This window comes from Sceloporus occidentalis, unplaced genomic scaffold, assembly GCF_023333645.1.
Source record: "Sceloporus occidentalis isolate IW3139 unplaced genomic scaffold, rSceOcc1.0.p SCAF_7, whole genome shotgun sequence".
Lineage (NCBI taxonomy): Eukaryota > Metazoa > Chordata > Lepidosauria > Squamata > Phrynosomatidae > Sceloporus > Sceloporus occidentalis.
Window position 1 is genome coordinate 68,846,640 of NW_028316987.1, and position 15,678 is coordinate 68,862,317.

General features: G+C 37.8%; 1 protein-coding gene across 7 annotated transcripts in view; it reads right to left on the bottom strand.

The window, feature by feature from the left end:
* Positions 1-148: 148 nt before the first annotated feature.
* The window catches only part of ANKIB1 (ankyrin repeat and IBR domain containing 1), a 91,774-nt gene continuing 76,244 nt past the window's right edge, over positions 149-15,678 (bottom strand). For 4 of the 7 annotated variants that reach the window (XM_089533229.1, XM_089533232.1, XM_089533230.1 and 1 more), the window contains exons 15-20: positions 14,950-15,095; positions 12,008-12,186; positions 10,747-10,798; positions 6,809-6,920; positions 4,945-5,081; positions 149-4,353 (exon numbers count right to left, since the gene is read on the bottom strand). In XM_089533229.1, the coding sequence (XP_089389355.1) occupies positions 3,604-4,353; positions 4,945-5,081; positions 6,809-6,920; positions 10,747-10,798; positions 12,008-12,186; positions 14,950-15,095 (1,376 nt within the window). In that variant the 3' untranslated portion in view covers positions 149-3,603. The remainder of the gene's footprint in view (positions 4,354-4,944; positions 5,082-6,808; positions 6,921-10,746; positions 10,799-12,007; positions 12,187-14,949; positions 15,096-15,678) is intronic. The other 3 variants (XM_089533233.1, XM_089533234.1, XM_089533235.1) reach the window with 2 other exon arrangements.

Sequence of the window (15,678 nt, forward strand, 5' to 3'; positions counted from 1 at the left end):
AACACAAGCATGAATGTAATTTGAATAAATGTTCTACAGACAATTTCAGAACATAATCTGAAACAATTTAGTTTTCAAGTTCAGGCCAAGCTTATGTATCAGGTGGCCTTATTTATCATTATTATTATTATTTTATTTTCTTATAACCGTCTTTCTCCCAATATAGGGACTCAAGGCAGTGTGTTCTTACCACAACAATAGAAGACGAGACATTGTTTTTTGGTCCTCATCAGAAATCAAATTAGGTTGACTTGCAGTTATGCAAGCACACTGCTGTGTTTGACTGGTGGTTATAAACATTCTAGTTAGCTAGTGTTCAACATATAACAGCATAATGTTTGGTATTTCAGTGATAAATCCCTGATCTTGCATGCAGGAACTCTTTTTAAGTATGTTGCAATGACTCAAATGTAAAGAAATCTGGTTGTGGAGATACACAGCATAAATGGGTTGCCTCCTTTGCCATTACTGCATTCTTTCATCCCACCAATTCTAAAACCAAGAATTTTCATTATATGGTTTCAGCTACTAAGACAAATTAGCCTGATTAGTTATTTGAATGGTTTCTACACAGTCTATTCTGACATGATGATTTTTCAAATTCAGAATGGTGAATTGGATCCAAAGGTGTCTTTCTCCATGCATGTGGTGAGAGAACAATGGGCTAGAAAGGTGAAACTAAATCACATGGTGCTTTTCTATAGCACTTAAACCCATCTGGTATAGCACAGCTCAGATTCTTGCTGCTGTTCTGCTTCCATGCACTGTTCTCTGTACTAACCCAAGATTTGCTAAAGTGGCATAAAAGTAACGAGGGACATTAAAATTAGTTTAAGTAATAAATGTTTAATCAAAGAATTTTACATGTTATTAACAGCATTCATTTGGCCAAACATCTACATGGTTGTAATATTCTATTGTATATAAAGTGGGAATGTATCAAGTATAGACTATGAAAGTGCAAATAGCATTTTCAAGATTAGAGTATTTTTTTTTTACATTATAAAATTAACTGGTTTACAAAATAGGCTTGCCAAACTTCCTTTCTGAACTGTAAATTCAATGACTGGGGTGGTCTTAAATTTTAAATATGTACCAAGAAAATACAAATTTAATATGCTAAATTTCATGCTCAGAATAAAGTTAACACAGAAACAATGAAATATACTGCACAATCTAAACCAAGTTACAGAAAAACCAGAACCCACAGACTTCACTATCATCACAGAGAGCACTCATACAAATCTTCTCTTAACTTTGCAAGACATTTTAATGCACTACACAAAATCTGTGTGAGAAGCATCATATTTGGAAATTAAAACTTAAGGAAGTTGTATGTGCATTTCAAATTGATGTGTAAGACCAATTAATGAGGACAAAATTTTAAAGACCTATTTTAGGTCTTATACCTAAGTCTGTATACCTGACAAATGTTTAAATAGATAGTATCCCAAGTCTGGAAAAGGAGAATTTAGTATCAATACTTTCAGAATAGGGCAGTTAGAAGCCAAGCTAGAAAATGTAATGGATATACAGAATACAGTATAGAACAGCAGACTATTCTTTCTAAAGAAACTTCCAGGAGAAACAGATTTGCATCTGAATTTTTGGAGTAAATAATTACTATGTAGTTATTTAGTATTATGAACCACAGGGTCTGCAAGATTCCAATAGTAATTGTTAAATGAAAAAAAGTTAACACTTTTTCTTGTAACTCACAGTAATCAATATACATACAACCTTATTTGCCATTGTAATACTTTACTGTACACAATCAGTAGTGAGAAACCTTTGTTTCAGACATCAGCAGGTCTCTCATATCAAGTTGAACATGAAAATGGAGCATTTCACTTATTTTGCTTGTGTTATCCTAGCCTTTGATTATATGTGAGCAAAACAGTAATTGAAACAATTTCTTCTAGTAAAAATTACAAACTTCATCACTGTAAATTACAATGAGGTTTGATGCTTTTAAGCCCATTTCAACAAGAATTTTCATTACAGTAGGACAACCACTAGGGAATTTTTCTTCTTCTTTGTTTTACATGAAACAGCAACCATACACCAAACAAATATTGTGCAACTGAAAAAACACACAGTAGTGTTTTGTTCCTTATATAAAACTTTGAACATTTAGGATACAACACTTCCCTAGGTGGGCACAGCAGCTGCATACAGAGGGATCTGTATACAAAGGAATCCTTTTAAAAGCCCTGTTTCCACCCTCCCTTTAAGTGTGCATTTTTCCGATTCCTCTCCTTCCTGCACTATTCAACCAAGCTGTTTTTCCTATAATTTGACTGAAAAGAGCAGGAGGGCTAGCTAGAAATACGGGAAGCATACTGCCCTGGCACACTGAGGTGTGGTCAGGCAGGAGGGATAAGACTCAGCTGAGCCATATGGGGTTCCTTCCAAGTGTAAGCAATGCACCTGAATCGGGAAGGATTGTACCCTATGCAATTACTGGAAAGGCAAGGCCATGAGTGGTTTTTATGGAGGTTTTTGCAATTCCTAGCATAGTAAACTCCATAACAGATAACTATAACTCATTTAACTGTGGCAACTATCTATTTGGGTTAGGCAAAGGCACAGTAACATGTTGCATGTAATATGTATTATGAAACCTTTATTATGGGACTGACTTCTAACTCAAAAATATTTCAAAACATATTTAGTTTATAAAATGTTACCAATAATTGCACTATTAGTGCATAGAATGTGTTGTTAATTATGAAAAGGACAATGATTGCACTTCCATTAAAGTATCTTTCTGTGCAGCATAGTTGCCGCTAATGAACTGTTTAAAATAACTGTTTTTAACAGTGGAATTAGGCTTAATTAACTTAACCTGTACCTTATGCTAATGCAGTCACCATGGCAATAAATGCCACTCAAATTTGGAAAAAATAATTCTTTCAAGTGACATTTCCATCATTAAGAATTATGGGTTAGATTTATAAGAGCAATACTGCATACTGTTTTTTGTTGACATCGGTTTGCTATTCACAGTTTGGCACATCTTACTGTAAATAGACATTAAAAAGTTGGGTTTTTAAAGAAAAAACTATCCACTCCTTGGTTGTGAAGCAGCAGTAGAAAGAAGTATTATATACTGCAATTCACACTGCTCATTCAAGGGAAATGGTATGGAAAAGCAAGATATTTAAAGATACTGCTAAACTTTGTTTTGTTAAAATACAACTCAAATAAATGGGGAGGAGAAAATGGTTTATTAGGATCAATAACCCAAATTAGTCTCAGTAAGCCTTTAATCCATACTTTCAAGTTAAGGATAATCAGCCTAAGGCTAAATAGATGCTGCATTGTATTAGGAATGCAGAGTACAAATTATTCCTCTCTCTTCAATGCAAGCAAGACACTTACTGTCAAATGCAATGGAAATTCCCTGAAAGGTTCACATAACCATCAGAAAGAACTTCAAGGGAATTCCTACTTATTTCACCTCTACACCACTGGTAAATAATGAAGCTCTGCTTACATGGGCCAAAGACTTCAGAACACTTACTCCACATAATGTACCGCTGGCAACTCCCTAGCCATTTTGGCTCCATAACCATTATTCTATTTTCAGATGTCTTGTGATCACACCAAATGCATATGTTCACTCCACTCAGGCAAGGTTTGAGATGTCTGACTTGAAACATCTCCTGAAGCATCAGCTTGGCCAGTTGCCTCCCCAGCTGAGTCCGCACTTTGTGGCAGAGCTTCTCCTGTAATAATGTCCCCAGCAACAGCACCTTCTTCTGTTTGGGTGCCCCTGCCTTCATTTTTGAGTGCATCTTCAAAAAGCGCATGCTCCTCCAGAGGGTCCTGCCTTACATCTGGAAGAGGTGGTTGCTCCACTGACCCTTCAGTACTGGGTTGCTGTGAATCATCATCTGTTTCTGTACTTGCTGAAGGAATGAGTGCAATACTCTGAGGATTCATGTCATGGAACCAGGCCATTATATTTCCAAGGAGGTTTTCATTTATATTAGGGTCTTGGCTACTTGAATCAGCTTCACTAGATGTTGAGTACAAGCCACTTCTTGCATCACTGAAGGTGTGAGAACTAAGATGGTCAGCTGAAAAGGGATCACTGTCTGCACTTAGCTTCATCAGACTATCACCAAGTTCTAAAAGTTCAGAACTACTTAAAGCAGCTCTTGGATTATCTATATTTATGGGACCCGAGTCTAACCTTGTAGGCAAAGAAGTACCAATTGCTCCTAATGAAGCTTCATTAGTCAGAAAGTCTCTTGTTTCCTCATCAATAACCAAACCAGATTCTTGCAATGATAACTGAATAGCAAGCAGGATGTTTGGGTCATCTTCATCCAAGGAACTCAGAGCCTGTTACAGATATGAAAATTAAGAAATGTTTATATACAGTGGCAATTTTTGTCAAATACATTTTCAATTGAAGTTGATGTTCAATTTAGGCATTAATTAGGATATATTTTAATAATGCTTTAATTTTGGCTAAAATTAATTTAGATAATAAAATGGCAACTAGTTGTCAAAGTGAATTAAATCTACTAATTGTCAGAATGAAAACCATAAGATGCTGATGTTAAAATCTGTCCCACATATATTAATGGGATTTATTTACAGAGAAACACACATTTACTCCCGGTACTTAAATGGGAGGATAGGATGGAACTGGTAGGTACTGTACATGGAAGAATCCTGTTTCAAATCTTAGCAACTCACTGCCTACCAGAATTGACATTATAAGCTAGAAGGAGCATGGTCTGACTCAGTAATAAAGCGGCTTCCAATGTCATGCTTTGAACTGTGGTGTTCAAGTCTTCCTTCAACTGAACCGCTGAAATGGTCAAATACAGAAAACAGAGACATGCAAAGTGAAGAAATAGCACATCAAAGGAAAGGAAAAAGAATGAAAGAAAAGAAAAGGAGGAAGCAAGGAACAAAGGAAAGTACCTGCAAAGAATCTTGGTTTTCAGAATGACTAACAGGAGTATAGTCATGAAGAGAAGAGCTGTGAAGAATACTCATGGAAGCTGAACTCACCATGGAATTACCATGCCTTCTATTACTACTGCCAGCTTCTTGGGTATCTGTTCAACAACAAAGAAGGAAATTGTATTAAAAATAAATTAGAAAATTTTAACCTCTTATTTCCTTCAGAAATATCCCCTCCCTTTTTAATTCTATAGGATTTTTGTTTGCTTGCTTCTTTCAGCTGAGCACTCATCTTGCCATGGACTCACAAACTATCTAAAGACGCTGAAGAAAACTGTACAGTAATTGTACTTCTGGGGACAGCAGATGTGTTTTAAACATTTCAGCCACAAACATGTTTGTTGTTAACTGTCATTACACTCCTAGATTTTTGTCTGTGGCTTAAGATTCATATTTTATATCTATTCACTAGTGTTCTGATAAACATGTATTCCTCAGGTCATTTTAGTTAATGAGGAAGACCTCAGTCTGACAGCCTAGAAACCCAATGCCAGAATACATAATATTGGAGTAGAGAGGAAAACAGTCTCGTGTAGTATAAGGTTGCTCTCTAGAGTACTGACATAAGTAGTTCAGTAATGTGTACACAACAAAAACTAAGAGATCTTCAATGTGAATATGTTCTTCCTGTGGGAACAGAGAAGAAATGCTGATGATCTGCTCTCTTTTGCATATTCTGAAATCCGTAACCTAACCTAATGGCTATATAACTTTTTTTCTTTTCCTGCTGATGTGGTCACATCTTTTTATATTCTGAAAAAAACCTTAAGTATAATTATTTAGATGGATTCTACATAAGAGCCCCAGAGATTGCTACATTTGCTAAAAGTACTCCCAATTACAATGCTGGTTTCCATAGGTCCTCAACATACGGGGCTTTGCGGCACCCTCGTTACGTGTGAGGGTTGCCTGGTGGGCGGAGCGCCCACACGCCTGGCAACCCTTGCACGTAACGGCATCACAGCTGCGCAGCACCACCCACGTGGCACACACAGCTATGATGTCGCAGGTGTGCAGCGTCTAAACAGTGCTGCGCAGCTGCGACGCCATTGGGGCGTCTTTGCAGGTTTGCTGCAGCGCAGCTGTGCAGCAAAAAGGAGCCACTTTTTACTGCTCCTTTTTTGCTGCGCAGCAGCACACAATCTGGTTGCTGTGGCGCTGCTGCGCAGCAAAGAAGAGCCTCCCTGGCGCCTCCTTTTAGCTGTTTGTTCCCTGCCATAATTACCTTTTAAAGGCCATAGTTATTTCAATGCTATGTGGTACATCCCCTCCAATATTTCCTTTCCCCCTAAACTTTAAAGAAAAAGATCTCAGGATTTAAGCAAGAGGAATCCTTGGAGGGGAAAAAAGGGGAACCCCTTAATTTCTCAGATAGCCTAAACACACTGAAATGTTTCCAATTCACATTCTGTTACACTAAATATGGACACACACCCCTCCCGTTTGGTATTTTTCCTTGTTAATCAATCAATAACGGATTATTTGCTTTAAAAAGTTCAAATAAAATCAATAATAATAATAATAAAACTTTATTTATATCCCGTCTCTCTGTCAATGACAATCGAGGTGGCTTGCAAGTTAAAATGTACACATATTCCCAGGCCCCAATAGCCTACCCTCCCTAAAAAAATCAATTAAACAGTTAATAATTTATACATTAAAATAACAAATCAAGCGAATAAGCTATAGGGAATTCTATTCAGGAAAGGCCTGCCGGAAGAAATCCGGAAGAGAGTATAACAAATAATTCATTGAATTCTCTGTGAAACAAGGATTATGACTAACCAGAAGAGGAAACAAGGTCTTCTATGCTAAACCTCACCTAGTGTGCTCTCACTAGGGTCCTCAGGGTCTTGAGCGTTACTAAGCAGGCTGTGCATATCTCCACGTCGACGTTGTCTGTGCCTCCTCCGATACTGAAATTCAGCATATTCCTGCATAAACCAAACGTTACAAAATACAGGGGAGCATGCAATAATATTTTTGGGCATAGCAGACAGCACATTTAAAGAAAAAAGAATGCTTGTGATTTTATGCATTATAAAATCACCTGTTTTCATAAAACATAAATAGCAGCCTACACCAGGGGTGGGCAGATTTCAGAGAACAATTTTGTTTTTCACTAGAACCCTGAAAGCCACTTACTGGAAAATGGGGCAACAGATATAAGCTTTCTGAGCCCACATAAAATTTTATTTCATGTTAGTCTAAGCTTTATCTTAGCAGTCTAATTTAGTATGGAGAAAGGAAGTGTGTTGTTCCTATTAAACAAGAATTGAAGTCAGAAATCCTTGCTGATCTACAGCAGATCACCAAGAAATCTATCAGCAGATCCAGATCTACATTCTGTCCACCTCTGGCCTATATCATGTAAGCTTTTTACAAATAAAAAAAGCTATTTACACAGAAGAATTACTAGAAGAGTAAATTAAGCTAACAGCTATAAAACAGCTGTCTTCTGACTGTTTGCAATCTTCTTTTTACAAGAATTTCAAGTCCTGTTTACTTACATTTTAATTATCGGTATGAATATTTAGTATGTGTGAGTGTGCGCATGTGTATAATATATTGATGGACTGGTCCTTTTTGCATTTGTCTAAGATTCAAAGACTACCTAGTAAGTCCCAAACAAAAAAAAACACTCTCAGCTTATTCCCCAAGCGCCAGCAGACTAAGCAAGACTCCAAGATTATTTTCTGTCACATCTGTTAAGTCCCCTCCCTTTCTATTTTTCCTGCTTGTTTCCGCTGATTTACTTGTTCTTTCAGTCTTTCCTCTCTACAGAATTCATAATTTTTTTGAAAATCATAGATGAATTCATTGTCCATATATTAAGTTTTTAAAAGTCACTTGAGCTAAACAATGCATTAAATGGTAATTCATTCTATTTATAGTTGATGCCTGACTTACTGTGTCAAATTGCAACTCTTTCTGTAGCATTAACATTGAATTCATTTCTTTGCTTATAGCCTCTTTAATTATGAATTGTAAATCATTTGTGCGTTGATGCTGATTATAAACTGCAACAGCTGTTGATTCAGCGAAGCTGGTTGTGAAATAGCATACTTCTCAGAAGTGTCTTTAAATACGCTATGAAGGAAGGCTGTCTCTCTAGGATTGTGGGGGATTTCCATTTCCCTCTGCTAACACTGCTCTGAACTGCCACTCGTCTCTTGTCTCGCCTTTTCTATTCTTTCCTTTTTCTTTTTCTGCGGCCAAGGCAGCACTACCAAACCCTCTGACTTACTGTCACTTAAAGTAATAAAAATTCTTTCTAATACTCCACCCTCTTTAATTTCAGAGACTTGCTGGGTAGCAGTGATCTGATTTGGGGCAATTTTATTCTTTTCAAGACCCATGATTTGCTGGGCGGCAGACCATGAATTAGTTACCAAATCTGGCACACTTTGCTTTTTCTTCTTCTCAGCATACAAAATCACACCTCCTTTGTCAGTTTCCTTATCGGTAGTCATTCTCTTTTTATGATTTCTCTCCATTTCTTAATGCACTTGATTTCTTAGTTTGATTTAGTATGCCTGAGTGAAAGGAAAAATCACATCTAGCTGGCAAGCCAGGGAACAAAAAGTAATGGAGAAGGGAAAGGAGTCAACCAACGTAATAGGGGGGAAAAAACAACCTTAAAATCCTGCCTATTTAGCTGGCATGTAGGGTTGCTCCTTTTTGGCCATTCAGAGAATGGGAGATTTCTTCTTCAGCTTAATCATCACCACCCCTCCGAATTCTACTTCCAAATACAGGGCGATTGAAAAAAGATGATATAAAAGTCAAGCTCTTCTTATTCAGTTTTGCCCCATTCTTTTTGAATCACCAGTTATACATTGGAATCTACAATGGCTGCAGTTATCAAAAACAATGGGACTTTGGCTACAAGAAATCAAAGTGTGTGTGTGTGTGTGTGTGTGTGTGTGTGTGTATCAAAGTTACAGAAGAAGGGCTCATATTCATATTTTCCAAAAGCCTAAGGCCCTGAGAATGTTTAGTTTAATCCTCCCCCACAATAATGTAATATAATAGAAGCTTGTACTAGCATGGAAAGAATAAAAGGCAAGTTATTATTTTTTAAAAGTTAAAGACAAAGGTTTTAATATGGAATTCAATGTGAGATACCTTTATGTAGACATATCTAGGGTTCCACTGTTAGTCAGTGAGTAAAATTATATCGTTATATTTGCAATCAGAGTCATAGAATTAACTGCCAAAGCATGTGATGGCCAATGGGAAAGATACCTTTTTAAACAGGACTGAATAGCTCTATCAGTGGATATTTATTATTTAAGCATATTATCCCCATAACCAAGAGAAGCTACATGGGATAGCTCACAGGAGCTTCTCAGAAACTATTGGACGTAAACAGCCAATGCATCAAGCCAAAATGATTCAACATACCCATATCACTAATGTAGTATGTTGAGCTCAAGCAATATATATTGATTCTAAGGATATGTTATTTGCACTTTATAATAACTATGTTATGAACAAGGGAACAAAACATCACTGGAAGAACTGGAAAAAAGCAAGCAAGCTAATTTTCCTAGAAGCAGCAAACTATATTCTTGCCAAGTAAAGTGCTACTCAGCAACAATAAAGGAAATATACTGAAAATCATGGATGGCTGAGTGTGGGGATTGTTTCCTGATTTGTGTTTAATCTTTTAATAAAATAAAATTGAACAGGAAATGTTGAGTAAGAGCTTTTATCATTCTCCAGGACATGATAAAGCTACCTCTGAACTACAAAATGTCCAAATTTCATTTTTTACAGTGGTTATTTGCAATGGTGATTCACATTTGGTTCACTCTTCCCTGTGCCCCTTTGGTAGAGTAGACTGTGATAACAGTACTGTCCTAGTTCTAGGGATAAAGTTTCCCTATTGATCATCATTCTAGTTTTTAATTCAACCCTTAGGGCAGCTGTGATATCCTGGAACAGGGCAACGAAATACTGTTTACAAGCAATGCACTGTTTGTGCTGCAGTTTCAAAAGGATACCACTCCTCAACAACCAATCTTAAGACAATACTCTGCTCCCTCAAGGATAGCACATCTTGTGCCCATGCTTTTAATTCTAGAGTCACATGTAAAATTTGTATGAGGAAAACATACAAAATAAACCTATTTGAATTTCACTGCATTGGAAGACACATTAATACATACAGACTGGGAACAGACTTGTAGCCAATGAAACAGAACTATCAAGAGAAAAGTAGAAAGTACATCTATAACTGACCTGTACCCGTTTACACCTAGTTGCTGTAAGATTGCATCAGAACCAAATCAGGAAGAGGAAAAATAGCAACATTTGGTTCTGTATTATGGGAAAGAATCCCCTACCAAGTTCAATGTGATAACATGGCATCACTTTCTTGTGAACAAGGAAAAGGGTTCGGATCATCCCTTGCAAGGGATGGAACAGCATGACTCTTCTTAACAGACACAGAATACTACTTTAAACATGACCACAACTGTTTGCCTGACCAGAACTGAAACAGAGCTGAAGGATTAGGATGTAAGAATGTAAGCCCTTTGGGGCAGGGGTTCATCTGGCTTCATTCTTTATGTATGTGCCATAGGGAATATAATGAAAATATATTTCCTTATATTGTAAAGCAGCAAAAACTGAAAATTTATTCAGATCTTGCAAACTCTGTTTGCAAGACCATCAGAAAGCTAACCATGCAAAGTGAAATTCTGTTATTCCCATAACATCAGAATTTACATAATTAAAAAGTACAAGAATTACCTCGGGGGATGCAAATCCTAAGTATTCCCAATCCCATGTTCCACCAGCAAAGCTATAAATTAAACAGACTGTCATTGGAGAATAGCAGAAATTATAAACAGCCCCCACAGCAATGCAACAAATTGAAAATAACAGTTTACTACTTAAAAGCTAATCATTAATATAGTAATTTAACTAGTCTCACGTAGAACAAAGAAAACAGCGGTTTTTTTTCCAGATCTGGAATTGGCTGCCTAACCAATTATTTAGACTGGACCTGGACCTAGTGTGAGAAACAGTTCTATAGTATTAAACTTCTAAAACCAAACAGTTCATTGTACACTTCTATGCTGAGTAGACTGAATTTTGTTGGTTTGTCTCAACTTGAGTGGATGCATTCAATTGCTGAATGGTGAGTCAACATGTAAGCAAATTCCAATAATTCAATGGGTCTGCTCTAGCCAAGACTAACAATAGGATTCAGACCCATATTTATTTAGAAGACACATCAATAGCAGAGAAACATACCAATTTTACAACATGTAGAGCACAATGGTCTCTGCAATTTCCCAACAGAGGCCCAGGTGAAAGATAAACAACTCCTGCTCCTTCATTTTAGTCAGATTTATGGTTCTATATATTTATGCACTTACATATTTATGTTCATAACCTGACACATTTTAATAAATTTTTGAGTTAAAGATAACATCTGACATGGCCATGAATTATAAAGCTGAAAAGGAATACCTCAACCATGCTTCTCTGAGCATTTCCAAATTCCAAGTTATGTTGATCATATCATAATTGATTGTTATTTCAATCTGTTTTACTTCTTCCATCTTAGATAGCATTCAATTTCCCCCCAAAATACACAGGGCTCTGATACTTGTAACTGCCATGTAAAAAATATCATTTAACAGCAAATCCATACACAGCTTTTGCCTGCTGGATACCTTCATAAACCTCCGACAGGTAAACACTGACATCATTTGGCAATTATAATTCTTCTGAAATGTTGTGCTTTTGAAGAAGTACTCTGGCAAAGCAAGCTGGCACACATTTGTCTGATACGACAGTTTTGGCCACAAACCTAGAGGCATATCCATGATTTAAAACTGTCAAGTAAAAAGTTGTAAAAATAGAGTAAAAAATTCCCCACAATCTACTAAAGCTATCTGTTATTTTCATCTAAGTGAACAATTGTGTAACATAGGCTTACCAAGCTTGGTGGCTACAGAATGAACCTCTTTGCGCATGCAAGCCTCTGTTATGATCAGGTTACCTGCGCCTTGGAGCTTCTGGAGAATCTGCTGGAGCAACTCCTCGGGCAACAGAGGCCAAGAACTCTTGCCTTTTCTGCTGTACAAGGCAAGCTGCACGTATAATTTTATGACGAGGAGTACGAAGGTAAGGCCTGTTCACTTTCTGAGCAAGATCCTCAGTTACCATTTCAAGGTCTGTCTATAACAGAAAATAAATAACCATGTCAACTATGCAGAGCATTGAAAACAGTAAAATTTCTAGTACCCACCCAATACGACCCACAAAACGTAAATTCCTGGCAGATACCAATGATGAGGGACAGGCAGAGGTGCAGATTATTTGCAGCTGCTAAATTTAGGGCCTTACTTGTCTGATGCCACAAAAGGCCTTACTATGCCTTTTGTGGCATCAGAAATGTATTTAATGCATCTGACCTGCTGCACTGGCACTTTATTACTGGTCTTGCCTCTCTGTGTACATGCATTTGGATGGATCCTAGGGGAAATAGGAGGAATAAGGTGCTCCCATTTGTGTGACCCAGGGCTGTATAAGATATGGTGCTGCAGGTTGGATATGCCAGGTAAAGGACAGATAAGATAGATATTTGAAACCTATGCCATGTTTTGGTCTTTTCTCCATTCTTCAAGACCCAGTTTGCTCTGTCAGCTCACCCTCTGGTCTGCTAGTGCTACTGATTAATACTACAATAAAACAACTACTATCCATGACTTGGCTGTGAATGAAGGCGCTGACCTGGTATGCATTACTAAGACTGGGGTAGATGAGCTTGGTAGATCCGATCTGTCCTAGATTTCTCCACCTGAGTACTCACTGCAGCACCAACCCATTCTGGGGTGTGTGTGTGGAGGGGGAGAAAGTAGCATCATCCATAAGGATGGATGATGAATCTGCAGATACTGAGATCCCACTGTTATAGTAATAATAATTTTAAAAATGTATTTCTTTCCTGCCTCTCCTCAAGACTGAAGGCAGGGTAAAACATGTTAAAATATAAAACACACACACACACCGAAACACCTAAACCCAACAGTTTAAATACAATACTATAAAAGCATTAAAATACACTCATATAATACATTTTTAAAAATATACAATATGCAATCGCTCCTAAGTGCCCAACTGAGAGCTATGGAGCCTTCAATTCGCCTTGGCATACAGAGACCTATGGGCAATGAAACAGTCATAATATGACTAAGATGAAGATTGTTTGCTGTGCTTATTAATACAATAGTGAAATCAGCTAAGAAACCTTACTACCCTTCAGTTATTTGTATCCTAATCACAGAGTTGGAAAAGACCACAAAGGCCATCCAGTCCAACCCCCTGTCATGCAGGAACTCTCATGCAGTAGGCTGGTGACACCCAGCTTTAATCCTTCTTGCCACCAGTCAGCTGAGGCTGTGCAGGTGCTTGATCAGTGACTAGATGCTGTAATGGGCTGAATGAGGGCTGATAAACTGAAGCTAAATCCTGATAAGATGGAAGCTCTGTGGATTGGTGGTTCTTTGGTCCACAAATCTGGTATGCTATGTTGACTTATGCCAATATAGTTTAGACTGATGGGCAGGATGGAACAGGTGACTGAATCTAATCTTCTCTGCCAATGTTCTGGTTTTGAAAAGGCTTCCATAGCCTCATATGCCTTGGAGATGAAGAGAACAGGAAGGTCCTCAATCTGGCTTTGGGTGTTTCCTGGATCAAAGTGAAAGTCCTTGATCTGCTTTGGGTGTCATCAGCCAGATGTGAAGAGTGGAGCCAAGTGTACCGCCAAAGACTAGTGGATGCCCCCATAGCCTTAGTAGCACAGGCAGCACCATGACAGACAGCACTAATTTGTCTTGGAGCTTGGTGATGGGCTTCCTGCTGGAATAAGGCAGAAACATTTTTATGGTCCTAAAATAGTAATGGATTAAATATTCCATCTTTTCCCATAGTAGCCAGACATACCGCCTTGGTAATTCACCACTCAGAGCAGCTGAAGAATAAAACGTCCAGCCAAAAAGATTCAGATTATGTCCCTCCCTATCTGGTGGGTTAATAAAGATTTGGACTGCTTCAAAAGTGATGGAATTCGGTACAGGGTAAGTGGCCAGAAAGGAGATATTATCTGGCTGAACCTTGTAGATGCTCTCAAGATGTCAGGAGGTTGAAAGCACAGAGGATGATTTTGATTACATTAGCTTAACCACATCCAGTAAAGGGGGAAGTAAAGGCATCTCCACTCTCTGGAAAATTGGATCCAATGGAGATGAAGATGATCTCAAGACTGAGATATTTGACAGCAAGGTTAGCATAGGGATGGAGATCCGCCAAAGGTGATACAGTGGAGGCATGACTGATGTCCCCTGGAGCTGATGAGACAAGAGCAACAGTGACTGTGGAACCAACTCAGGCTTGGCTCACCCATATCCTCTGAAAACTCAGACAAGGAACTCATGCCACTGGGTCCCTGTTTTCATGGTGGAGGAAGGGGAGCTGGGCAGTGGATTGCTCCCACAAATGTGTTCTCAGCCAAGAAACATGGTTCTTTAGGGCCTACTACCTCATGAAGCTGCAACAAATTGGACACAAATATACCTGGTATCGATTATGAAAGGCAAAATAGGCACTCTTTATGGCCTCCGAGTGTGGGATTTTCCCTCTGTGTGAATTGAATTTCTTAAACAAGGCCTTAGATGCCATACAGCACTTCTAAGAAAACCATCAAATAGGTCAGGAGTGGGGAAGAAGGGGAAAGGGTGGGAGGGTATGCAGGGAAGTTTGAAGGATTGCCAGTGAAATTTGTATGTGTTCATATTTGCCTGTAGAGTACCCTAAGAATGCAAACCTAAGAAAAATTATGTAGAAGAAAGAATCATTGAAAAATAAATTCAATATACATAGCTAGAAAGTTATACAAAAATTAAATGTAGCAGAAGCCACAGCAGGTACACCCTTTACCTGCATAAGTTCAAATATTTCCTTCTTTGTGCTTTTTGGTTCTAGAAAGAATCCATATGGGTAAGAACACTTCAGGATGCGACGGGTTTTGAGAAGTTCTTGAACTGCATCTTCAATGAATGTTGTATCTGGGCAGCCTCCTTCAGCTGCAAAAAAATGCAGGCACCAGAAATAGTGTTTTGTTTTTTTACCTATTGATGTTATTGCTGTTTCCACCCACATTAGGACTTTGTCCAAGCTAAGCATAAATTATTATGTTTAGATAAAATCAGTACCAAGTCTCAACTAAATCTCAATCTAGACTTCAAATAATAAGGAAAGCTTTATAAATAAAATCACTGTTTGATTTCTCCATTCATAAAGTTAGATAGAGACATTCAGTTTTTTCATTTTTCAAATTCTGAAAAAAGTGTTCTACTATCAGTTACTAAAATAAAGTTTCATAGCTTGGACAGCAAAATGTATTGGGCAGCACATGTATTGGATAAAAGTGTATCTATCTGTTTATCATTTTGTATTTCTCCTTCTTTCAAATGAACTACTGTTTTTTTTAATTAAAAGAAAACAAACAAACAAAAAACATATTATGAGACTTACTCTGTGAGACATTACGAGGATAACAATAGGAAGGATGCAGACCAAAAAAGGTGGGGAAGATGTTTTGCTTGTACACCAACGTTCAACAGTGTTTAGTGGGTTCTTGAATCAGGAGAAATTTGCTTTCAATTT